Source organism: Pristiophorus japonicus, chromosome 19 (assembly GCF_044704955.1).
Source record: "Pristiophorus japonicus isolate sPriJap1 chromosome 19, sPriJap1.hap1, whole genome shotgun sequence".
In the NCBI taxonomy this organism is placed as follows: domain Eukaryota; kingdom Metazoa; phylum Chordata; class Chondrichthyes; family Pristiophoridae; genus Pristiophorus; species Pristiophorus japonicus.
In genome coordinates, this window is record NC_091995.1 from 33,567,851 (window position 1) to 33,594,074 (window position 26,224).

Here is a 26,224-nt window from a genome sequence, read left to right on the forward strand (position 1 = left end):
AAAGGGAGGAACATGGGCTCTTGCTTAGGAGTTTATTGGTGTCAATGGTGCAGAAGAGAATTCAATTACATTTTTACCAACAGCAGACTTTTGAAGAACTCTTGGTGAGAACAAGCTTTTCAAAGCACACTTCCAAACTTTGCATATCATTTTATCAGTTCCAAAACTAGAAAACCCCAAACTATAAAATTTAGGGAAATGCAGCTTTGATTTTTTCCTGAGATTATTACAACTAGTACAGTACAACTTATTTTGTAAAGTACCTTCTATAGTGTTTGACCATAGGGGAGATTTGATGCCTCTCAGTGGAAGCAGTTTCCACTCCAATAGCTAGCGCTCCATAGTTAAGAGTTATCCTGTTTGCAGCGTGGGTTCTAGTTCCCTGCCACTTTCTTCTATCTCTCCGCGCTGTCAACAGCAGCATACACGGGTATACTTTGGACAGAGTGATAAGAGGAGCGGCGAGCTCCAAAATGGATGAGCGGGTACCAATTCGGCATTGCCCGGCAATCGAAATCACACTCCTACTAATTAAAATACTTTCCCCGAGCTCAGGCAATGGCAGCACTGCCGACCTACCATAAATGGCTGCCGCCATGCGACCTGCCGGTAGGCGGAAGTGAGGTGGCTGCCCAGTTTTATCAACAGAACAGGCCTTAACGGTCAGCACTAACACCTCCAATTTCTGGGCCATTGTTTCACTGGGAGAGTTGTCAGGATCTGGAATGCTCTACCTGATAAGGTGGTGGAAGCTAATTCCAATAATTTTAAAAGTGAGTCAGACAGGTACTTGAGGGAGTCCGCTATGATTCAGTGGGTAGCACTCTTTGAGTCAGAAGGTTGAGGGTTCAAGTCCCACTCCAGGAACTTGAGTACGTAAATCTAGACTGACACTCCCAGTGCAGTGCTAAGTGAGTGTAGGGAAGTTATACCCAGTGACCTGGACAATCTTTATCCCTCAATCAACATCACTGGAACAGATTATCTGGTGGTCATCACATTGATGTTTATGGGATCTTGCTGTGCGCAAATTGGCTGCCGCGTTTCCCACATCACAACAGTGCTGGGTCCTCAACTATTTACAATCAATATTAATGACTTGGATGAAGGGACTGAGTGTAATGTAGCCAAGTTTGCTGATGATACAAAGGTGGGTGGGAGAGCAAATTGTGAGGACACAAGAAATCTGCAAAGGGATATAGACAGGCTAAGTGAGTAGGCAAAAATGTGAGGTTATCCACTTTGGCAGAAATAACAGAAAAGCAAATTATAATTTAAATGGAGAAAATTTGCAAAGTGCTTCAATACAGAGGGACCTGGGGGTCCTTGTGCATCAACCACAAAAAGTTAAGTGTTATGTATCTGTAAAGCATCCACTCCCATGTTCCGCCACCAGGGAGCTCATCCCCTGAAGTCCCAAGGGATCCCAGCATCTCTTGGGAGCGCTGTATATAAGCCGGCCCCTAAAGCCTATTCCTCACTCTGGAGTGTCTTATTAAAGACTGAGGTCACTGTTACTTTAACCTCCCTGTGTGCAGCCTCATCTGTGTTAGGAACACAACAGTTAGTATGCAGGTACAACAAGTAATCAGGAAGGCAAATGGAATGTTGTCCTTTATTGCAAAGGGGATGGAGTATAAAAGCAGAGAAGTTCTGCTACAACTGTACAGGGTATTGGTGAGGCCACACCTGGAGTACTGTGTACAGTTTTGGTCTCCGTATTTAAGGAAGGATATACTTGCATTGGAGGCTGTACAGAGAAGATTCACGAGGTTGATTCTGGAGATGAGGGGGTTGACTTATGAAGATAGGTTGAGTGGGTTGGGTCTATACTCATTTGCGTTCAGAAGAATGAGAGGTGATCTTATTGAAACTTATGAGATAATGATAAAGAACTTATGGATGCAGAGAGGATATTTCCACTCATAGGGGAAACTAAAATTGGGGACCTAGTCTTAGAATAAGGGGCCGTCCATTTAAAACTGAGATGAAGAGGAATTTCTTCTCTGAGGGTCGTAAATCTATGGAATTCTGTGCCCCTGAGAGCTGTGGAGGCTGGGTCATTGAATATATTTAAGGCAGAGATAGTCAGATTTTTGAGCAATAAGGGAGTAAAGGGTTATGGGGAGCGGGCAGGGAAGTGGAGCTGAGTACATGATCAGATCAGCCATGATCTTATTGAATGGCGGAGCAGGCTCGAGGGGCCAAATGGCCTACTCCTGCTCCTATTTCTTATGTTCACCTTTACGATCGGGGGGGGGGGGGGGGGCAAGAGGCAACCCACCCTCGCCTATCAGATGCGAAATGCCCCATTGGATGCCTATTCCAGTATTCAGTTGTGAGAGATCTGGAAGTGATAATGATTCAGATCTGCCCTATTCCCACCCGCCCCTAGATCTCAATCAACATCACTAAAAACAGATTATCTCGTCATTTCCTACCTTACAATAGTGACGCCACTTCAAAAAGTACTTCATTGGCTGTAAAGCGCTTTTGGACGTCAAGTGGTCGTGAAAGGCACTGTATAAACGCGAGTCTTTCTTTTTCTGTACGCTTTTTTTTGTTCTTGGACACGCTCCCTTGGCTGCCCGACTCAGGCCAGCTGAGAGTGTCATTCAACAGATGAAACCTTTGAGTTGTCACTTCCCAGCTCGCTCCAGCCAGAGGCTTCAAATACTTATTTTCTTCTTTAAATTTTTTCTTGTTTTCTTGTGTGTGTGTGTGTGACCATTTGAGGAACAGATATATGGCTAAAAAACCCAAAGTAACATTTGTGGTCAGGGGCCCAGGTTAAACGACTACTTCTTCCCAAAACCCAGAGCTCACTGTGAGGTAATGGCTTTCTTTATTTTAAAAATAAACAACATCGAAATTAAAATATCTGCTGAGTGCCCTTTAACTCCTTAAAGAAGCTTTGTTTTTAAAATGGGGGGGGGTGGGGGGGCGGGGTCTTATGACTAAAAATGGGACATCGATTTGGGGGGCAGGGGTTTCTCACTACTGGAACCCCTCTTCAAGAATTCTTAGCGCCTCCTCTTATTTTCATGTAGCAGTTGCGGATTGGGGCTCTCAGTCTTGTTCCCTTTCCTCCCCCCAGTTTCCCCACCCCCCTCCCTTAAGGACGCTGACTCCTTATTTATTTAGCCCATGCAGATTTGACGCAGAATTCATAGAATTTTACAGTACAGAAGGAGGCCAGTCGGCCCATCATGCCTTTGAAAGAGATATCCACTTAATCCCCTGCTCTTCCCCCCTAGCCCTGCAAATTTTTCTCCTTCAAGTATTTACCTAATTCACTTTTGAAAGTTACTATTGAATCTGCTTCCACCCACCCTATCAGGGTATTCCAGATCATAATAGATTAGATGCAGGAAGAATGTTCCCAATGTTGGGGAAGTCCAGAACCAGGGGTCACAGTCTAAGGATAAGGGGAAAGCCATTTCGGACCGAGATGAGGAGAAACTTCTTCACCCAGAGAGTAGTGAACCTGTGGAATTCTCTACTACAGAAAGTTGTTGAGGCCAATTCACTAAATATATTCAAAAAGGAGTTAGATGTAGTCCTTACGACTAGGGGGATCAAGGGGTATGGCAAGAAAGCAGGAATGGGGTACTGAAGTTGCATGTTCAGCCATGAACTCATTGAATGGTGGTGCAGGCTCGAAGGGCCAAATGGCCCACTCCTGCATCTATTTTCTATGTTTCTATAACAACTCACTGCTTAAGAAAAATTCTCATCTTCCCTCTGGTTCTTTTGTCAATTACCTTCAATCTATTTGAACTGATTACCGAGCCTTCTGCCACTGGAAAACGTTTCTCCTTATTTACTGTATCAAAAACCCCACATAATTTTAAACGCGTCTCTTAAATCTCCCTTTAACCTTCTCTGCTCTAAGGAGAACAATCCCAGCTTCTCTAAGTCTCTCCGCATTAACTGAAGTCCCTCATCCCTGGTACTATTCTGGTAAATATCCTCTGCACCCTCTCCAGCCAATTTGCACAGAGCAAGGTCCCACAAACAGCAATGGGAAATTGCTGCCGCAAGAACCATGGGGAAGCTCTTGGGAGTAGATCGCAAATGAAGGCCAAGGCGAAAGGGAAATCCTCGCGACTGTGTGCGAGACCACCCTTCCACCAGTAGTTTTCTGCTGATTCCTGAGGTGAGATTAGCTCGTTTCTGCTCAACAACAACAAATGGCATTTATATAGCGCCTTTAACTTAGTAAAAAAGCCCAAGGCACTTCACAGAAGTGTTATCAGACAACATTTGACAACGAGCCGCTTAAGGAGGTATTAGGACAGATGACCAAAAGCTTGGTCAGAGGTAGATTTTAAGCAGCATCTTAAAGAAGGAGAGAGGCGGAGAGGTTTTGTGAGGGAATTCAAGTTTAGGGCCTAGGAGGCTGAAGTGAGAGTGCTACCCACTGAACCACAGCTGACACCTGCCTGCCAACACTCACTGTTAGACCTTGCCAGCAAACAAATAGCTCACTTGAAGGCTCTGCTATGGATGGAACTGCACCCCAAAGAGAAAATTAGTTGCAAGAAAGCCAAGTGTATATGATAATGTAGTTGCGGGAACAATGTTGCTGACATGTCCTTATCATCGGTGAGGCCCTTCAAATGTGTTAATGTTTCAGCCGTGGCTCAGTGGGTAGCACTCTCGCCTCTGAGTCAGAGACTTGAGCACAAAAATCTAGGTCGACACTCCCGAGGGAGTGCTGCACTGTCGTGGCGAGGCCCCGCCTGCCCTCTCGGGTGGATGTAAAAGATTCCGCGGCCACTATTTCAAAGAAGAACAGGGGAGTTCTCCTCGGTGTCCTGGCCAATATTTATCCCTCAACCAACATCACTAAAAACAGATTGAGAGATCTTGCTGTGTGCAAATTGGCTGCTGCATTTCCTCTCATTACAACAGTGACTACACTTCAAAAGCTCTAAAGCATTTTAGGATGTCCTGATGTTGTCAAAGGTGCAATATAAATGTGAGTTCTTTCAATCTTTCTTTTCCTTTACTGGCTCTTTAAATCTGAGCTGTTTGCTGTGGTTGATGTTAATATTTAACTCCCAGGAATTTTGAAATCAATATTGATTTTCTTTACCTCATTTTCCTATTGTGTTGGTGAATGAAAATCTGGGACCGGAGTGTGGGTTCAAAATCGAGTTGCAGGCTTCTTCGTCACGCCTAGGCCTTGGTGCAGTGGTGCGGGTGAGAGCTCCTGAAGGCCGGCGCTGTGAGGATCTCTGCCTAGTGTCTCCTCCCCCACCGCAACCACCCCCCTCCACCCCAGTATCTCTGCGTGTCCCCTCCCTCCTGCTGCCATTAAAATCTGAGGAGCTGAGGGGGAAAAGATGCTTCGGACGCTGGAGGGAGCGAGACAATTGTTAACGGGATGTTATCACCTCGCTGGGTGGTTGGCAGCACAATGATTCCTAGTGCTTTCAAGCGCAGGTATGGGAGCTGTGTAGAAATGGGGGAAGGGGGAAAGAGGGTTAGGTTGGTGCACATCTGTAACTATCTGAAGGGATTCCTCTTAGAATACAAAGGGGAGGAAGTGAACCTTCAGCTGTACAGAGCCTAGGACAGACTTTATCTGGAGCACTGCGTTCAGATGTGGGCACTGCACCTCAGGAATATTTATTGGCCTTGGACGGGTTGCAGCGCAGATTCACCAAAATGATACTGTGGCTTGGAGGGTAAAAGTATGAGGACAGGTCAAAGTTTGCTCCTGTGAAACACCTTCGGACGTTTGGCTATATTAAAGGCACTTTATAATAACAGTTTGTTGTTGAGGGGGATAGAGGGTAAAACATGGCACCCTCTGGGGAGTGCTGGGTCACAAAACAATCCAGGGCACGACAAGGTAAACTTTAATCCTGAACAAAAGCGCTATTTCATCCCTTCCCTTCCCCCAGTTGAATTGCCTCTGACTGCCCGCTTTGTCACTGTGAAATCGGTAGTCGATGGACCTCAATGCCAGGCCTCTGCCCCTGGGATCATGCAATCTAAATTCACCAAGAGAGTGCTGAGGTAGAGAGAAGGATGAATGGTGGGGTTCACTGAGAAGGGGGGGGGGGTGGGGGGTACGGCAGTGCTGCTCTCCACTGACAGTATGCCTGCGAGCCACCACATGGCGCTAAGGGTGGCACTTGGAAACTGGGCAGCGCTGTGAGGTACTATGAGCTCACGTGACTGCGCTGGCGGAGCCTTTGGTGCCCCGTGTCCATCGTTATGGCAGCTGAGGCGTCCCAGCTATTTCCCAAGCGATTTGGTGGGGGGGGTGGGTGTGGTGCATCAAAAGAGTTACATATTACAGCAAGTGTTTCTCGTGACTGCTGCCACTCTGTGCTGGAGAACATGTTTACGGAGCAGGAGAGAGGGACATTTTGTTTGTTAAACCTTTCTTTGTCCAAAGCGACCTTTCACCCCGTGACTTGGCTTCAAACCCGGCCCGGATTTTAGCTGCCCGGGCAATTTGTGTTGCATTTTCGCAACTTTGAACCGGAAGGTTTTGCATGCATCAGCTTATGGGTTGGAAATGTAAACCGCTGCCAGTGCGATTCACTCCCGAATCTACAGAGCTCTTTTCAATACCATTTGAACGCTGACTTTTTTAAATATTCGGCTTGATTTTTCTTTTCTTCATAAGCTTTCATTCCTCCGATTTTTCTTCTCCACCTCCTCCTCTCCTGAGTTGGGATGACGGTCGCCCCATTCTTCACCTGTAACTCTGAACGATGAGTTTCCAGCAGGCTATTCGACTGTGGGGAGCCCGCCATTCAGCCCTGATCCAGTGTCCACGTGGTTTCCAGCCGGACAGCCATCAGGAACAAGAATGCTCATTCCGCTCCCTATCCCAGGGGAGCTGAGGTCAACGAACTGCGCAGACCAGGGCATCAAACCTGGATGACTGGTGTGGCTCAGTCCCACGCTGGACAGTGCACCGCACAGCCACTGGGGAAGCCCTGTTTCTTTAAACAGAACTCAAAGCTAAAAGTGGCATTTACGTAGAGAGAATTACACAGAAACTACAAGACAGGAACAGGTCATTCGGCCCAACCAGTCCATGTTGGCCTTTATCCTCCATACTAGTAGTGGTCCTATCCCATGGGCCCCTCCTCGTCCCATATCTCTTTATCCCCATTTCCATCAATCTCCTATCTGACCCATTCTAAATGTTTGACCTCATCTCTGCCTCAGTTACTAACTCTAGCAATGCAGTCCATAGACTCTCGAGCTCCTAAGTAAAAAGTTTTCCCATACAAAATCTCTTACATTTAATCTTCGGTCCACTGGAACCAATCTGTTTCTATCTACTCTGTCCATTCTGTCAGAATTTTAAACACCTCTTTCAAATCAGCTCCTAATCTCCTCCGTGCTAAGGAAAGCAGCCCAAAATTTTCAAGTTTTTCTCCATATTTGTATTTCCTCACACTAGGTGGCATCGTGGTGAATCTATTCTGTACCCTCTATTCCCTCAGTATCCTTCCTGTAATGTGGAGCCCAAAACTGTACACTTTACTCCAACTAGAGCTGTCAGCCGTGGCTCAGTGGGTAGCACTGTCTCTCTCGCCTCTGATTCAGAAGGTTGTGAGTTTGAGTTCCACTCCAGAGACTTGAGCACATAATCTAGGCTGATGCTCCCAGTGCAGTGCTGAGGGAGTGTTGCACTGTCGGAGGTGCCATCTTTCGGATGAACAGGTTAAACCGAGGCCTCATCTGCCCTCTCAGGCAGATGTAAAAGATCCCGTGGCACTATTTTGAAGACGAGCAGGGGAGTTTTCTCCCCAATATTTATCCCTCAACCAGTAGTCAAAAAAACAGATGATCTGGTCATTTATTTCATTGCTGTTTGTGGCAGCTTGCTATGTGCAAATTGGCTGCCGTGTTACCTATGTTACAACAGTGACTACAATTCAAAAAAAGTACTTATTTGACTGTGGAGCGTTTTGGGGCGGCCTAAGGTTGTGAAAGATGCAACAGACATTGGAGCATATTAGAGCAGAGAAGGAATATTGTGTTCAGTTTAGGTCTCCTCATCTGAGGAAGGATGTTCTTGCTATTGAGGGAGCGAAGGTTCACCAGACTGATTCCAGGGATGGCTGGACTGACGTATGAGGAGAGACTGGATCAACTGGGCCTTTATACACTGGAGTTTAGAAGGATGAGAGGGGATCTCATAGAAAAGTATAAGATTCTGACAGGACAGGACAGGTTAGATGTGGGAAGAATGTTCCCGATGTTGGGGAAGACCAAATCCAGGGGACACAGTCTTAGGATACGGGGTAGGCCATTTAGGACTGAGATGAGGAGAAACTTCTTCACTCAGAGAGTTGTTAACCTGTGGAATTCCCTGTCGCAGAGAGTTGTTGATGCCAGTTCATTGGATATATTCAAGAGGGAGTTAGAGATGGCCCTTACGGCTAAAGGGATCAAGGGGTATGGAGAGAAAGCAGGAAAGGGGTACTGAGGTGAATAATCAGCCATGATCTTATTGAATGGTGATGCAAGCTCGAAGGGCAAATGGCCTACTCCTGCACCTATTTTCTATGTTTCTATGTTAAGGGGAGATTTAATTTAGTATTCAAAATTATGAAGGGCTTTGATAGAGTAAATAAGGAGAAACTATTTCCACTGGCAGGAGGGTTGGTAACCAGAGGACACAGATTTGAGATAATTGGCAAAAGAACGACACGGGAGAAGAGGATAACTATTTTTATGCAACGTGTTGTTGTGATCTGGAATGCACTGTCTGAAAGGATGGTGGAAGTAGATTGAATACTAACTTTCATAAAGTGAATTGGATAAATACTTGAAAAGGAAAATTTTGCAGGACTCCGGGGAAAGAGCAGGAGGAGTGTGACTAATTGCTCTTTCAAAGAGCCAGGACTGGCATGATGGGCCGAATGGGTGATTCTATGATGATAAATGCAATTCTGTCTTTTCATTTTTTTTCAACTGTGGTCTTACTAAGGTTTCATATAGATTCACCGTTACATCTTGACTTTTGTCATCTATACCTCTGGCATAAAACCATTGTGCTAGCTCTTTATGACCTTATCCACTTGAGATGCTGCTTTTAATATTTTGTAAAACTGAAACATTAAATCGCTCTACTGGTACCAGTAGCATGAATGACGGGCGAGTCGAGAGAGTAAGGCAAGTTCAGAATCACGTGAGTCTTTAAGAGACAGAAAGTTTTTTAAAAATCCCAAACGTGGACAGAAGGTGCCAGAAACGCACAGCTCCAGATCTGGCAAAGGGAGGACCTGTAAGGTTAACTTTATCTGGACCTTATCTGCTGCAAAGTGCGAGGAAAAGTTTCTGATTTAGAGAGGTTTTACAATGGAGCAGTGGCCAGCCACAATGCCTCTACATCAGAAGTGATCCTTTGTTTAAAACTTCCAGCAGTTGTTTCGCAAATTAAAACAAGGTTTTCTGACCTGCCGTCTCTGTGTTATTGGAGTGCCGGCCATTTTGGTACCAGGTTTCCAAAGCAACGGAACTACCTCAGCATGCACCTGGCTTGCCACTTTGGTCATCTGTATTTATTTATATTTTTGAAAGAATCCCGTTTCTTTTTTCCCCTCGTAAAGCTGCTCAAAATTAGATCTTCCAGTGGTAAAGTACTAACGTTCAGCAAAATACTAATTTGAAGGATTCCTCCACTTAAAAAGCAGGACTGTTGACATTGAGAAAATGTCAGGAGTTTTTTATAGATTGCAAAGCCAACTAAACAAATGGAGCGATGTCTGTTTTTTTAAGAGTGACGTGCATTTTAATCGAAAGTGAGCGAGTGATTAATACTGCAAATGGGTGAAACTTGCTGTAAAGGGCTTCAGTTAGGTCGCCTCTGTACAACCTACAGCTGCTAACACTGTCCCTGCCTTGTTCTTGGTTTGTTGCCAGTGCCTTTGTCTCATGTTCTCTTTCTTTATTCCAGAACCCGTCTGATGCAGAGCTTCAAGGAGTCGCACTCCCATGAATCGTTGCTCAGCCCCAGCAGCGCAGCAGAAGCGCTGGAGCTCAGCATCGACGAGGATGCCATCATCAAGCCAGTGCACAGCAGCATTCTGGGACAAGAGTTCTGCTTTGAGGTAAGGGACCTGGCTGTTTTTTGAGGGGGGGTGCAGGTGCCACTTTCCCAATGCGGGTATCCTCTACCGCAGGTGGCTATCCGGGGTGGTCCGTGTGTGCTTGTTCCACAGCTCGGACCAGTCTGGGATCATCCGGGAGCCTCAGCCGATCTGTGGGCAACTTCTACAATAGGTCACTGTGTGCTTGAGTAGTCAATCTGAGCGGTATCTTGTAGCCCTCGTCACTGCTGGGGATGGAAGAAGGGATGGATGATGGGTGAGTGTGGGGGTGGGGTAGGGTTGAGGTGGAGCTGGGGTTGGTGAGTGGGAGTTGGGTTGGGGTGGAGATGAGGGGTAGGAGTGGGAGTGGTGGCAGGGGTGGGAATGGTGGTAGAGATCGGGTTGGTGGGTGTGGAGTAGTAAAGGTGTGGGAATGAGCGTACGGGTGCGGGTAGGAGTTGGGGACAGTGGGTGGGTGCAGGGGATGTTGGATGGGGGCAGGGGATAGGAATGGTGGGTGGGAGCAGTGGATGGGGTAAGGGTTGGTGAGTGGGGGTAGGATTTGGGTAGGGGTTGGAGTTGGGTTGGGGAAGGTGGGTGGGGTATGCAACTGTGGGTGGGGTGGGGTAAGGGATTGTGGGCGGAGGCAGGAGATGGTGGGTGGGTGGGGATAAGTTAGGATGGGGCCTGGGATAAGGATGGTGGGCGGGGGTAGGGTTAGGTTAGTGGGTAGCGGTAGGATGCGGGTTAAGGTTGGGGTGGAGATGGTGGGTGGGGGCAGGAGATGGTGAGTGGGTGGAGGTTGGAACTGTGAGTGGGGATAGGAGTAGGATGGGGGTACGGGTAGGGATTGAGTTTGGGGATGGTGGATCACAGCCAAGCCTGATTCTGTCCTCCACTGTATCCCCATAACGATCATGAATGAGAACCCTGCAAGATGTCTCCCTTCCCTAACCAATTGTAGCCCCTCTCCTGCCGTCTTGGCTGGACTGAGCTCAGACCCTGGGACCACCAGAACTGAGAGGATATACTTTTCAGGAAAGGCTGAACAGGCTGGGGGTCTTTTGTCTAGAAAAGAGAAAGCTAAGGGATGGCTTGATAAAATTCAAGATAATGAAAGGATTTCATAGGGTAGGCATAGAGAAGATGTTTCCACTTGTGGGGGTGTCCAAAACAAGTGGTCATAAATACAAGATAGTCATTAATAAATATGGAATTCAGAAGAAACCTCTTTACCCAGAGAATGGCAAGAATGTGGAACTTGCTACCTCAAGGAGTAGGTTTTTAAAAATTGTTTCCTGGATGTGGGCGTCGCTAGCAAGGTAGCATTTATTGCCCGTACCCAATTGCCCTTGAGAAGATGTTGGTGAGCCGCCTTCTTGAACCACTGCAGTCCGTGTGGTGAAGGTACTCCCACAGTGCTGTTAGGGAAGGGGTGCCAGGATTGTGACCCAACGATGATGAAGGAACAGCGATATATTTCCAAGTCAGGATGGTGTGTGACTTGGAGGGGAACGTGGAGGTGGAGGTGGTGGTGTTCCCAGGCACCTGCTGCCCTTGTCCTTCTCGGTGGTGGAGGTCGCGGGTTTGGATGGTGTTGCCGAAGAAGCCTTGGCGAGTTGCTGCAGTGCATCTTGTAGATGGTACACACTGCAGCCACGGTGCACCGATGGTGGAGGGAGTGAATGTTTAAGGTGGTGGATGGGATGCAGATCAAGTGGGCTGCTTTGTCCTGGATGGTGTCAAGCTTCTTGGGTGTTGTTGGAGCTGCACTCATCCAGGCCAATGGAGACACACTCCTGACTTGTGCCTTGTAGATGGTGGAAATGCTTTGGGGTGTCAGGAAGTGAGACACTTGCCGCAATATACCCACACTCACACTGAACATTACCACCCTGGTGGTCAGGTTAGTCTAGAGCTCTTGGTCAGTGTGCATTGCAAGAGGAAGAAATCCTGTTTTCAGCCTTGTGAGATTTTAGTACCCATTATTCTATATATAAACCATCCAAACCCCTCGATTAGATTCCAGCCTGTAACTCATTCCTGGGTATCTATTATTCTATATATAAACCACCTGAACCCCTCGATTAGATTCCAGTCTGTAACTCACTCCCAGGTATCTATTATTCTATATATAAACCACCTGAACCCCTCGATTAGATTCCAGTCTGTAACTCACTCCCAGGTATCCATTATTCTAGATATAAACCAATTACCTTAGATCTGTGTCCTCTGGTTACCGACCCTTCTGCCACTGAAAATTATTTCTCCGTATTTACTATATCAAAACTTTTCAAGATTTTGAGCACCTCTATCAAATCTCCCCTTAACCTTCTCTGCTCTAAGGAGAACAGCCCCAGTTTCTCTAGTCTCTCCATGTAATTGTAGTCTTTCATCTCTGGTACCATTCTTGTAAATCACTATCTATCTATCTATCTAGATCTCTGTTCTATCTCTTCTCTCTTTCTTTCTCTCCAACTCTCTCTCTCTCTCTCCAGGAGAAACTTCTTCACTCAGAGAGTTGTTAACCTGTGGAATTCCTTACCACAGAGAATTGTTGAGGCCAGTTCATTAGATATATTCAAGAGGGAGTTAGATATGGCCCTTATGGCTAAAGGGATCAAGGGGTATAGAGAGAAAGCAGGAAAGGGGTACTGAGGTGAATGATCAGCCATGCTCTTATTGAATGGTGGTGCAGGTTGCGAAGAGCAGAATGGCCTACTCCTGCACCTATTTTCTATGTTTCTATGTTTCCATGGCTCAAATTTCCCCAAGAGTTGCCTGTTTTTTTTGGAGTAAGTAGCTTTTTTTGGAGTAACTTAAAAATCGATAATTTCCCCATTTAACTTGCTCCAGGGTAAGTCAGTTAGATAAGTTTTTTTCGAGTTTAGTTTGTTCTCTCCAAAAGGGGGCGTGACAAGCCACTTTCGCCTCTTCTGGCCAGCTGAAAGTTACTCCAAACTAATTTAGGCCAGTGTATGTGGCCACTTTTGTAGGCACAGAAAAACCTTACCTACATTTAAGAAATCAGTGCACGTAGTCAGAGATGGGAGGTGGGGGTGGTGGAGGAGATAGGTGAGCTACAGGATTCTAAAGCACTAAAGACCTTCACAACATCAGCACAACATCACAACATCTTCAGCCCAACAGCTGCACAACATCATCAAAAATAAATGAAAGATAAATCAGCTACTGAAAATAGAGCAGTCCGACCTTGCCGACTGCAGACTGCACCGACTAGCCCTCCCGCCAGGGTAGGGGCGGCAGACACGCATGACTGTAGGAGTGAGGGATTTTTACATTTTACAGTTGTCCCTAAATGTTGCGTGGTCCTAATGGAACATGACTCAGCTTTAATGCAAAATATCTTATATTGGATATTTTACAGTGCATTTCAATGACAACAACAACAACAACAGCAAAGAAAGACTGCACCCATCCCTCACCCACATCTCAGGGAAAGTGCACTTCCTCATAGGGTCGGTGATGGTGGTGTGGGGCGGGGTTGGGGGCCCGGCTTGGGTCTCACCGGTGGCTGGAGCGGGGATTGAAGTGGGATTGGCATTTGCGTATCCGGCCTTTGTGCCTTTATTGCAGAAGCTTGCTCCCTCATGGCATCTGCCATCGTTTGCACACCCTCTGAAATGCCTGCCCTCACTTCCCGTCTCAGTGCTGAGATTTCACCCGACAGTGTCGCTACCTCATCACGCACCCCACTGACGGCCACCACGAGTGAGGGCACTAGTCTCTTCACCCAATGACAGAACCTGATTAACCTCTGCTGAGGGCTGCATCTCAGGAGAGACTGGTCGGCTTCTCCTTCCCCTCACCGTGGGTCTGCCTAGTGGCACCCCTCCAGTGTGAGGCGCAGGCTGGGACGGTGGGGCGCTGGGTGTTCCAACATGCATTTCACCACCGCCACTGGGACCCGCGACCTCGGAAGTTGTGAACCCATGAAATGTTGCCGAGGAGCTCATGGGGATTTCTGGCCCTGTACTATGGACTGATCCATATCTCGGTCAGCATTCTCCCGTGAACACATTTCCATGGACCCCTCCTCCCCCCACCCGCCTTGGTCTGCATGCATCTGCATTCTCTGGTGGATTTTCAGGATGTTGAGGAGTGTCGTCTTCTTCTGCAAAATACAACACAACAGTCAAATGGTTAGCAGCAAAGGAGGGGGCAGGTTGGGTGGCATGAGTAGTCTGACGCATCGCAGGCCAGTCAGCAGGTTGATTTGAAGGGGGACTATGCATTTTAATGACTCACCCTCACCCTCGCGTGTGGGTCCAGCTTGTGCAGAGATGAATCTTTTTCTGCCGCTGCGATTCAGCAAGGCAGCAACCCTCTGTTCCAGGGGTGACAGTTGGTGCAGATTTGGCGGACCTCCTCCTGTTCTAAGTCTTTCCCTTTTGTTGTGGGCCAATTTCCTCTGCAAAGATGAAAATATTAATTTTTAGACATGGTGCGTTTTTGATGGGTGGGACACATACAGATGGTCACATTTTCAATTGCAATTCAATTTACTTACACTCACTACTTGACCAATGTCCTGCCATTTACTTCTTGCTCTGGCTTCCAGATCTTGCGGTATTGACCCCTGCGGAGTATTCTTCTGCAACAAGCTTCCATCTTCTTCTCATTTCCTAGCGTAAGACTTTTGACGGACCACTCTTGCTGATCTCCAGCTCCAGCCATTTCTCCTCAATAACAGTCACTAGTTTCTCCACATCCTCATGGAGGAAATTCTTTGTTCGTGTTACACGCTCTTGCGCCATTAGTGTATTGGACTTGCACTCAGGTAATGTTCAAAAATCACACTTCGCACCTTTCTCCCACCTATCCAACAGTCCTTTCCACTCCCTCAGCCACACAAAAATCAATATTTAAACCTTAACTTTATATATGGTCCATTACCAATGATACTGAGGACGCTCTCTCTTTAATTGGCCGATTGCCAAGCTTCCTGTTGCACTGCGCATGCGCGCACGCTGAAATGCCCATTGCGCATGCGCGCACGCTCAAACAGACATGCATCCCCCTACTAGCACTCCAGAAGGCGCTGGGCCCAAGCTCCGCCCGCCCCGCAGGCTCTGCAGCGCCACGCCGATGGATCCAGACGACGAGGGAGCGGCCAAAGTGGAAGATAAGTCTTTGGCGCTTTTCTTGGCTTAGAAAGTCGGCGTGCCACCCCTAACTGCGCCACTCTAGGCGGCTGGGAAAATTTGGGTCCCATGTCGCTATATTTATACATATCTATATCTCTGCTATTTTGATAGTGAGGTGGCAGAGGATTGAAGTAAGATAGAAATAGAAATCCGGGGGCCGGGAGCAGTCTAAACCTTGATTTTCAGGCATTTATATGTTGCATTTGAGACCAAGCCTGTAGCAGTAATTTTAAATAAATTATGAGTTTATCGTGTCATCCATTCTCGAGGGACTTTTGATTTTAATTTGAGAGCTGATTGAATTATTTTGAACGTATGTATAATTTAGGGAGCTTGGTGTGAGATTTTACTGTGTGTTTGTAGTTTGATAATGAGTGGAGATTCCAGGGGAAGTCTATTTTGCACAAAGTTCACCCTCTGTTTTACAGAGAAACAAAATAACACGCTGATGTTAAATTTTCTTTATGCTCTTGGGAACTGCAGTTTCATGTTGGCACAGAGACCCAACACAGGGTCTCCACCCTGCCGAGCCTCTCTGGGGAACATCCAGGATGGGAAGCGTTTACGCGCATCCCGGTTGTGAACTACTGAGATACAAACGGATAATAAGATATGAGCATCCCGACAGCTGGTTTTCAGCCATAAATAAGGAATAGGAGCAGGAGTAGGCCATTTGATCCCTCGAGCCTGCTCCGCTATTCAATAAGATCATGGCTGATCTTCTACCTCAACTCCCGATATCCCTTAATTCCCTTAATATCCAAAAATCTACCGATCTCTGTCTTGAATATACTCAAAGACTGAGCCTCCACAGCCCTCTGGGGTAGAGAATTCCAAAGATTCACCACCCTCTGAGTGAAGACATTTCTCCTCATCTCAGTCCTAAATGGCCGACCCCAGATTCTGAGACTGTGACCCCTGGTTCTATACTCCCCAGCCAGGGGAAACATCCTTCCTGCATCTACCCTGTCAAACCCTTTAAGAATTTGGTATGTTTCAATGAGATCACCTCTCATTCTTCTAAACACTAGCAAATATGGGCCTAGTCTACTCAATCTCTCCTCATAGGACAATACCCCCATCCCAGGAGTAACTCTGGTGAATCTTCGTTGCACTCCCTCTGTGGCAAGTATAACCTTCCTTGGGTAAGGAGACCAAAACTGTACACAATACTCCATGTGTGGTCTCACCAGGGCCCTATATAATTGCAGTAAGATGTCTTTACTCTTATACTCAAATCCTCTTGTAATAAAGGCCAATGTACCATTTGCTTTTTTAATTGCTTGCTGTACCTGAATGTCAATTTTCAATGATTTGTGTGCAAGGACACCCAGGTCCCTCTGAACACCAACATTTCCCAATCTCTCACCATTTAAAAAATACTCTGCTTTTCTATTTTTCTTACCAAATTGGATAACTTCACATTTCTATACATTATATTCCATTTGCCATGTTCTTGCCCATTCACTCAGCCTATCTATATCCCCTTGAAGCCTCTTTGCACCCTCCTCACAACTTACAGTCCCACCTAGCTTTGTATCATCAGCAGACTTGGATATATTACATTTTGTCCCCTCATCCAAATCATTGATAAATATTGAGAATAACTGGGGCCCAAGCACTGATCCTTGTGATACCCCACTAGTTACAGCCTGCCAACTCGAAAATGACCCGTTTATTTCTACTCTCTGGTTTCTGTATGTTAACCTCTCCTCAATCCATGCTAGTATATTATCCCCAATTCCATGAGCCCTAATTTTCTTTAATAACCTCTTGTGTGGCACCTTATTGAATGCCTTCTGAAAATCCAAATACACATCATTGCTTCCCCCTTATCTATTCTGCTAGTTACAGCCTTAAAAAACTTATAACCGATTTGTCAAACATGATTTCCCTTTCATAAATCTGTGTTGACTCTGCTCGATCTTATTATTCTTTTCTAAGTGCCGTTACCTCGTCCGTAATAATAAGATTCCAGCATTTGCTCGACTACCAATGTCAGGCTAACTGGTCCGTAGTTCCCCGTATTCTCTCTCCCTCCTTTCTTAAATAGTGGGGTTACATTTGCTACCTTCCAGTCCGCGGGAACAATTCTAGAATCTGGAAGATGACAACCAATGCATCCATTATTTCGATAGCGACTTCTTTCAAAACCATAGTATGTAAGACATCAGATCCAGGGGATTTATCAGTTTTCAGTCCTATTAATTTCCCCAGTACAGATTGGATTTCTCTGGTCCGGAATTCTCTGGTCCGGAAACATCCGTGGTTCGGCATTAGTTGGGCCTGAGGGAGAGGATTGGCTGGAACGGCTGTCAGTCAGTGAGTGTGTGCGCGAGTGCTGAGGGAGCCGCCCACAGGCTGCCAGCACGCACATACACATACAGGAGCCCGGGTGTTATCGACAGGTAATGGAGGGCCATCTGTACCCGTGGGACTTCCCCCACTCCCAAAGCAGTGCTTTCAGGAGAGGAAAGGAGGGGAATAAAAACAAGTCCAGGAACCCATGGAAACATTGTGAAAGGTACAGTCCTAGATTAGATCTGAATCAGGATGGGTAACAGTGTCCCCAGGCTCAATTTTCACTATTTATCATCGATCAGTCTCTAGTTAAAGTGTGCATCTGCATTAGCCTAGGAGAGGATCGGGTTTATCTGTGACACCCTCGTGCTCAAATTGGCTCTCACCGCCTTAACTTAAGAGCAGCACTTGGCAAAGTGGTTGAAAACCGGCAGGGCCTGTGGGATCGTGCCTAGGCCTCTGCTGCTGGGGGGGCAGTCGGGCGGGGCATCAGTAGGATAGGGGGCTGGGGAGTGGTTCCACCTTTCCATTTCCAGCACTGCAGTGGAGACCTCGTTGTTCAGTTCCCAACTCCCTGGGGAATTACAGACCAATTCATAGCATAGCACATTAAGGGAACAAAAGCTCATGTCGGGGAGGTAGAAACCTGGGCCTTGGAGAGATGTTAGGCTATACAATACATCAAATAAATAACAGCGCTTTTAAAACTAGATCCCTGAAGGAGTTCATTCAAGCCTCGGCTGGATAATACAGTTCCAAATTATCTAAACAAACTTGTCTTCCATTCTCTGTGTGACCTTCTGTGGTTTGGAAAATTCTCTGTTCCGGCATCAGTCAGGGCCCTAGGGTGCCGGACCAGAGAGGTCAAACCTGTACTCTTTTTTTTTACTAATACTAATTTCTTTCAGTTCCTCAATCTCGCTCGAGCCTTGGTTCTCCGTTCTTTCCCGCAAGTTTTTTGTGTCTTCCATGAAGACAGACACAAAGTATTTGTTTAATTTCTCTGGCATTTCCTTATTCCCCATTATAATTTCTCCTGTCTCAGCCTGTAAGGGACCCACATTTACTCTCGCTAATCTTTTCCTTTTTTACATACTTATACAAGCTTTTACAGTCTGTTTTTATGTCACTCGTTAGTTTACTCTCATATTCTATTTTCTCTTTATCAATTTCTTGATCCTCCTTTGCTGAATTCTAAAATCCTCCCAATCCTCAAGATTACTAGACTTCTTGGCAACATTATAAGCCTCTTCCTTTGATCTATTACTATTTTTAACTTCTCTTGTTGACCACGATTAGACCACTTTTCCTGTGGGGTTTTTGTGCCTTAAAGGAATGTACATTCATTGTAAATTATGTATTTAAATACTAACCATTGCTTGTCCTACCATCATAGCATGGGGGAACGAAAGCTCATGTCAGGGAGGCATCCTAGGGTCTTAAGAGAAGTAGCGGCAGGGATTATGGATGCTTTGGTTGTAATGTACAAAAATTCCCTAGATTCTGGGGAGATCCCAGCAGATTGGAAAACTACAAATGTAATGCCCCTATTGAAAAAAGGAGGCAGACAAAAAGCAGGAAACTATAGACCAGTTAGCCTAACATCTGTGGTTGGGAAAATGTTGGAGTCCATTATTGAAGAAGCAGTAGCAGGACATTTGGAAAAGTTTAATTCGGTCAGGCAGAGTCAGCATGGATTTATGAAGGGGAAGTCATGTTTGACACATTTGCTGGAGTTCTTTGAGGATGTAACGCACAGGATGGATAAAGGGAAACCAGTGGATCTTGTGTATTTGGGCTTCCAGAAGGCATTTGACAGGGTGCCACATAAAAGGTTACTGCACAAGATAAAAGTTCACGGGGTTGGGGGTAATATATTAGCATTGATACAGGATTGGCTAACGAACAGAAAACAGAGAGTCGGGATAAATGGTTCATTCTCTGGTTGGCAACCAGTAACTAGTGGGGTGCCACAGAGATCAGTGCTGGGACCCCAACTATTTACAATCTATATTAATGACTTGGAAGAAGGGACTGAGTGTAACGTAGCCAAGTTTGCTGACGATACAAAGATGGGAGGAAAAGCAATGTGTGAGGAGGACACAAAAAATCTGCAAAAGGATATAGACAGGCTAAGTGAGTAGGCAAAAATTTGGCAGATGGAGTATAATGTTGGAAAGTGTGAGGTCATGCACTTTGGCAGAAAAAAATCAAAGAGCAAGTTATTATTTAAATGGAGAAAGATTGCAAAGTGCCGCAGTACAGCCGGACCTGGGGGTACTTGTGCATGAAACACAAAAGGATAGTATGCAGGTACAGCAAGTGATCAGGAAGGCCAATGGTATCTTGGCCTTTATTGCAAAGGGGATGGAGTCTAAAAGCAGGGAAGTCTTACTACAGCTATATAAGGTATTGGTGAGGCCACACCTGGAATACTGGCGTGCAGTTTTGGTTTCCATATTTACGAAAGGATATACTTGCTTTGGAGGCAGTTCAGAAAGGTTCACTAGGTTGATTCCAGGGATGAGGGGGTTGACTTATGAGGAAAGGTTGAGTAGGTTGGGCCTCTACTCATTGGAATTCAGAAGAATGAGAGGTGATCTTATCGAAATGTATAAGATTATGAGGGGGCTTGACAAGGTGGATGCAGAGAGAATGTTTCTACTGATGGGGGAGATTAGAACTAGAGGGCACGATCTTAGAATAAGGGGCTGCCCATTTAAAACAGAGATGAGGAGAAATTTCTTCTCTCAGAGGGTTGTAAATCTGTGGAATTTGCTGCCTCAGAGAGCTGTAGAAGCTGGGGACATTGAATAAATTTAAGACAGAAATAGACAGTTTCTTAAACGATAAGGGGTTATGGGGAGCGGGCGGGGAAGTGGAGCTGAGTCCATGATCAGATCAGCCGTTATGATTGAATGGCACAGCAGGCTCGAGGGGCCGTCTGGCCTACTCCTGTTACTATTTCTTATGTTCTTATACCTTTCCCAATCTACCTTAGCCAACCCTTCCTTTATACCTATGTCGTTTGCTTTGTTTAGATTTAAGACCCCAGTTTCGATTTCAAGTAAATCATTTTCAAACTCAATATAAAATTCTATATTATGGTCACTCTTCCCTAAAGGCCCCTTTACTACAAGCTTATTAATGCTCCTTTTCTCATTGCGCAATACTAGATTTAAAATAGCCTGTTCTAGTTGGTTCTTCAATATACTGATCTAGAAAACTATCATGTATACATTCCATGAATTTGTCCTCTACACTCATACTGCAAATTTGGTTTGCTCAGTCTATATGTCGATTAAAGTCCCCCATGATTACTGTATTACTCTTATTACATGCATTTCTAATTTTATGATTTATATTCTGCTCTACATTACGACTAATGTGTGGGTCCTATAAACAACTCCGACTAATGTGTTCTGCCCCTTGCTGTTTATTAGCTCCACCCAAACTGATTCTATTTCTTGATTTTAAGAGCTAAGATACTTTATCTCTACTGTCATTATCCCATCCTTTATTATAAGGGCTACCCCTCCTCCTTTTCCAATTTGCCAATCTCTTCTAAGTATCTTGAAATATTTAGTTCCCAACGTTGGCCACTTTGCAACCTCTGTAATGGCTGTTCGATTAAACCTATTTATTTCTATCTATGTTATTAATTCATCTATTTTGTTGCGAATGCTTCGCGCATTCTGATATAGTGCCTTTAGCTTTAACTTATTTCTAATTATTCCTGATGACACCTTAGTCACTGATGCCTTATTACCTTTGTTACTCTCTCTGTCCCTTCCTGACCCACTCTGCTTGTTTTACCCAAAGCTCTACTCTGCTCTAGAGCCTTGACATTTCTATTGCTGCTTTTACATTTACTCTTTCCTGAATCATCCCAACCCCTTCATTAGTTTAAAGCTCTGTCTGCTGCCCTAGTTATTCAGTTCATCAGGTCCCAGGCTGGTTTAAGTGGAGACCGACCCAACCTTTCCCCAGTGCTGGTGCCAGTGTCCCATGAACTGAAACCCCTTCCTCTCACACCACTCTTTGAGCCATGCATTTAAATCTGTATGAGGATCCTATATCCTGTAACTGCAGGCTGTAAGGGGGCCTTTTATCCTGCATTTGCAGGCTGTATGGGGAACCTTTATCCTGTATCTGCAGACTGTATGGGGGCGCTTTATCCTGTACCTGCAGGCTGTGTGTCAGCGCTTTATGTCCCCAACGGAGATATAGGGGACGCAATGGGATATAGAGCACACACAATGGTACAATGTGGGATATAGACCACACACAATGGGACAGTGTGGGATATCACTCATCACTCACTCATAGGCAGTCCCTCGGAATCGAGGAAGGCTTGCTTCCACTCTTAGAATGAAACCTTAGGTGGCTGAACAGTCGAATACGAGAACCGCAGTCCCTACCACAGGTGAGAGAGCCAGCCGTTGGGGGTAAGGGAGGGTGGGACAGGTTTGCTGCACATTCTTTCCGCTGCCTGCGCTTGTCTTTTGCATGCAGTCGGCGATGAGACTTACGGCGCTCAGCGCCCTCCCGGATGCACTTCCTCCACTTAGGGCAGTCTTTGGCCAGGGACTCCCAGGTGTCGGTGGGGATGTTGCACTTTATCAGGGAGGCTTTGAGGCTTGTAACATTTCCTCTGTCCACCTTTGGCTCGTTTGCCATGAAGGAATTCCAAGTAGAACGCTTGCTTTGGGAGTCTCGTGTCTGGAATGCGGACTATATGACCTGCCCAGCGGAGCTGATCAAGTGTAGTCAGTGCTTCAATGCTGGGGATGTTGGCCTGGACAAAGACACTGATATTGGTGTATCTGTCCTCCCAGGGGATTTGAAGGATCTTGCAGAGGCATCATTTGTGGTATTTCTCCAGCGACTTGAGGTATCTACTGGACATGGTCCATGTCTTTGAGCCATACAGGAGGGTGGGTATTACTACAGCCCTGCAGATCGTGAGCTTGGTGGTAGATTTGAGGGCCTAGTCTTTGAACAATTTTCCTCAGGCGGCCGAACACTGCGCTGGCACACTGGAGGCGGTGTTGAATCTCCTCATCAATGTCTGCTTTTGTTGATAAGAGGCTCCCAAGGTATGGGAAATGGTCCACGTTGTCCAGGGCCGCAACGTGGATCTTGATGACTGGGGGGCAGTGCATTGCGGCGAGGACAGGTTGGTGGAGGACCTTTGTCTTATGGATGTTTAGCGTAAACCCCGTGCTTACGTACACCTCAGTAAATACATCGACTGTGTCCTGGAGTTCAGCCTCTGTATGTGCGCAGACGCAGGCGTCGTCCGCGTACGGTAGCTCGACGACAGAGGTTGGGATGGTCTTGAACCTGGCCCGGAGGCGGCGAAGGTTGAACAGCTTCCCACTGGTTCTGTAGTTCAGTTCCATTCCAATGCGGGGCTTGTTGACTGTGAGGTGGAGCTTGGCAGCAAGGAAGATTGAGAAGGTGGGGACGATGACACAGCCCTGTTTGACCCTGGTCCGGAAGAGGATTGGGTCTGTAATGGATCCATTGGTAAGGATGGGACAATGGGGCAGTGTGGGATATAAAGCACACACAATGGGACAGTGTGGGATACAGAGCACACATAATGGGACAGTGTGGGATACAGAGCACACACAATGGGACAGTGTGGGATATAGAGCACACACAATGGGACAGTGTGGGATATAGAGCACACACAATGGGACAGTGTGGGATATAGAGCACACACAATGGGACAGTGTGGGATATAGAGCACACACAATGGGACAGTGTAGGATATAGAGCACACACAATAGGACAATGTGGGATATAGAGCACACACAATGGGACAGTGTAGGATATAGAGCACACACAATGGGACAGTGGGATATGGAGCACACACAACGGGGCAGTGGGATACAGAGCACACACAATGGGACAGTGGGATATAGAGCACAAAATGGGACAGTGTGGGATACAGAGCACACACAATGGGACAGTGTGGGATACAGAGCACACACAATGGGACAGTGGGATATAGAGCACACATAATGGGACAGTTTGGGATTAGAGCACACACAATGGGACAATGTGGGATACAGAGCACACACAATGGAACAATGTGGGATACAGAGCACACACAATGGAACAATGTGGGATATAGAGGGTTCACAATGCGGCACAGTGCACTATAGAGGATACGCTATGGGGTAGAGTGGGATATAGAGGACAGAGAATAAGGTGCAGTGGATGCCCAATGAGGCACCATAGAATTTGGACCAAATTGGATACTGGGATCTGAAAGATACCTATTGAGTGACAGCAGTAGAGAAGATACATAATCAGTGATGGAGGGTGAAGACAATTTGGTTTTGTTATCTGACTGAATGGTAAAAGCGCTGTATCCCACTGATTCTCCTTTACATATAAGTTGGTCGCCAGACAAGTCCATCCTCGCAGCGGCCCGCCTTCGCAGGTCAATTGGAAAGCGAACGGACTCTTCATTACCTGATTGACTGACAGATGAGAATCTGCCAAACAGCCGTTGTTTCGCATCTCCAATATTTTAATTAATAAACAAATCTCTTCCAAAGGAAAACACCCCCCACCAAAAAACACATCCTAATAATTTTTCTCCCTAGTTTGCTCATAGCAGTGTGCAGAAGATTAGCATTTAATTCCTGGAGACTCCAAGACAACCCAGGAGGGTTGGCAAAGCTTTAGGAATTCAGCAACACGAGGAGGCCATTCAGCCCCTCGCCATTCAATGAGATGATGGGTGATCTGTACCTCACCTCTGTTTACCCGCCTTTGCTCCGTAACCATTGATACCCTTATCCAACAAAAATCGATCTCTGTCTTGAATACATCATGCAATAGATGGCACCTCCGACAGTGCAGCATTCCCCCAGTGATGCACTGGAATGCTGACCTGGATTATGTGCATGAGTCTCTGGAATGGGATTTGAACCTATGACCTCTGACTCAGAGGCGAGAGTGCCACTGACTGACTCAAACTAGTACCTTGTGGTGGTGGGGAGGGGGTGGGGTGGAGACAGTTGAACGAATGCCTTATTTCTGTATCCTTGGCCAGTTTGGCAGCAGGTACAGCTCCCATTTGCTCTGCTGTGCACTGATGACTTATCTTGTTCTTCTTCAAATTGCAGGTGACTACTCCATCTGGCACAAAATGTTTTGCCTGTAGGTCTGGGGCTGAACGAGACAAGTGGATCGAAAATTTACAGCGGGCAGTGAAGCCAAACAAGGTATTAAATCTAGGTCCGATTATTCAGGTGGAATTTAGTGCTTCATGGGCATTGTCAGTAGTTTAAGCCATGTGTGTGTATACACTCTGTGTCCCCTTCTCCTATACAACAACAACAACTTTGGCTGCCAAGGATGCCCACAACAAACATGCCTACTCAGCCAGCCTGCCAACAAATGTGCCTGCCCAGCCAGTGGATAGAAAAAATGGCCACCCAACAGCCCACAACAAGCATGGCAGCCCACAACAAACATGGCCATCCAGCAGCCCACAACAAAGATGGCCGCCCAGAAACCCACAACAAACATGGCTGCCCAGTCAGCCCACAATTAAGGTCGCAGCCACAAAAAAGTGTCACAGCCAACAGCAGTCGTGACATTCTAGCAGCCATTGCAGGGGGATTCCTCAGCATTACTCAAGTGGTCATTCTTTGTGATGCTGGGCCATGCTTGTCCAGAGGCTTTTGGGCCCTGGAAGCGATTTATAGCTGAGCCCTTCTCTGTCCACAAACATTCCATCCAATTCGATAGCACGGGCTGATTTTTTTTTCTCATTCCTTAACCTGGGGATTGAGCCTCTTGGCCTTCAGGGCTTGGCACCACATTGAGCCATTGCGGGAGCTTCAGTAAAAAGCCAAATTGGTTCTTTGTATTTCCAAATGATGTTGGGAACAAAGTATCCCTTTCACCTGGCTCCAACTACCTTGTTCTAATATATAATAGTGCGATGCCAGGTCAATATGTCAGGTAGGTTGTGTGATGTGACCTCACAAGAGCTACAGCCAGTTTAATCCAGAACCTTCATCGTCTCACTCACAGATCTCCCTACCTCTTCCCAACCCTTTTCCTCTCCTTCCTTCTGTTTGCCTCCCACTCTCTCTGGCAATCTCTGTCGATATCTCTCTCTCTCTCTCTCGACATTGTCTGTGGATCGCTTGCTCTCTCTGTGTCTCTCTTGGACAATGTCTGTGTGTCTCTCTCTCTCTCTCTCTCTCTCTCAGTGTCACTCTCATTGTCTCTCTGTGTCACTGTGTGTGTGTGTCTCGGGCAGTGTCTGTGGGTCCCTCTTCCTCAGTCTCTCTCATTCTCTCGGGCAATGTCTGTGGGTCCCTCTCCTTCAGTGTCTCTCTCTTGGGCAGTGTCTGTGCATCGCGCTCTCTCTCACAGTGCCTAGATGTATCTATTTCTGGCAATGCCTAGCAGCATATCTCTTTGGCAGTCTCTTACCTCTTTCTTTGCTTGTCTCTGTGTCTCTTCTTTCTCTCTTTCACTTTTCGATAGTGCCTCAATCTTCCTCGCTCTCACCCATCCCTTTCCCTTCTCTCTCACCTTTTGATTCCTTCTCTCATATCCCTTTGTCCTTTCTCTCTCTTACCCATTCCCCTCTTACCTATCTTTCAGTAATGCCCGGCTAGCTGACGACACTCAGCTCTA

The 26,224-nt window shown here is 46.3% G+C and overlaps 1 protein-coding gene across 2 annotated transcripts in view; it reads left to right on the top strand.

The window, feature by feature from the left end:
* Positions 1 to 26,224, top strand: part of LOC139229825 (ras/Rap GTPase-activating protein SynGAP-like) — a 389,857-nt gene that overhangs the window by 140,897 nt on the left and 222,736 nt on the right. For both annotated transcript variants that reach the window (XM_070861417.1, XM_070861416.1), the window contains exons 3-4: positions 9,944 to 10,097; positions 24,694 to 24,792. In XM_070861417.1, the coding sequence (XP_070717518.1) occupies positions 9,944 to 10,097; positions 24,694 to 24,792 (253 nt within the window). The remainder of the gene's footprint in view (positions 1 to 9,943; positions 10,098 to 24,693; positions 24,793 to 26,224) is intronic.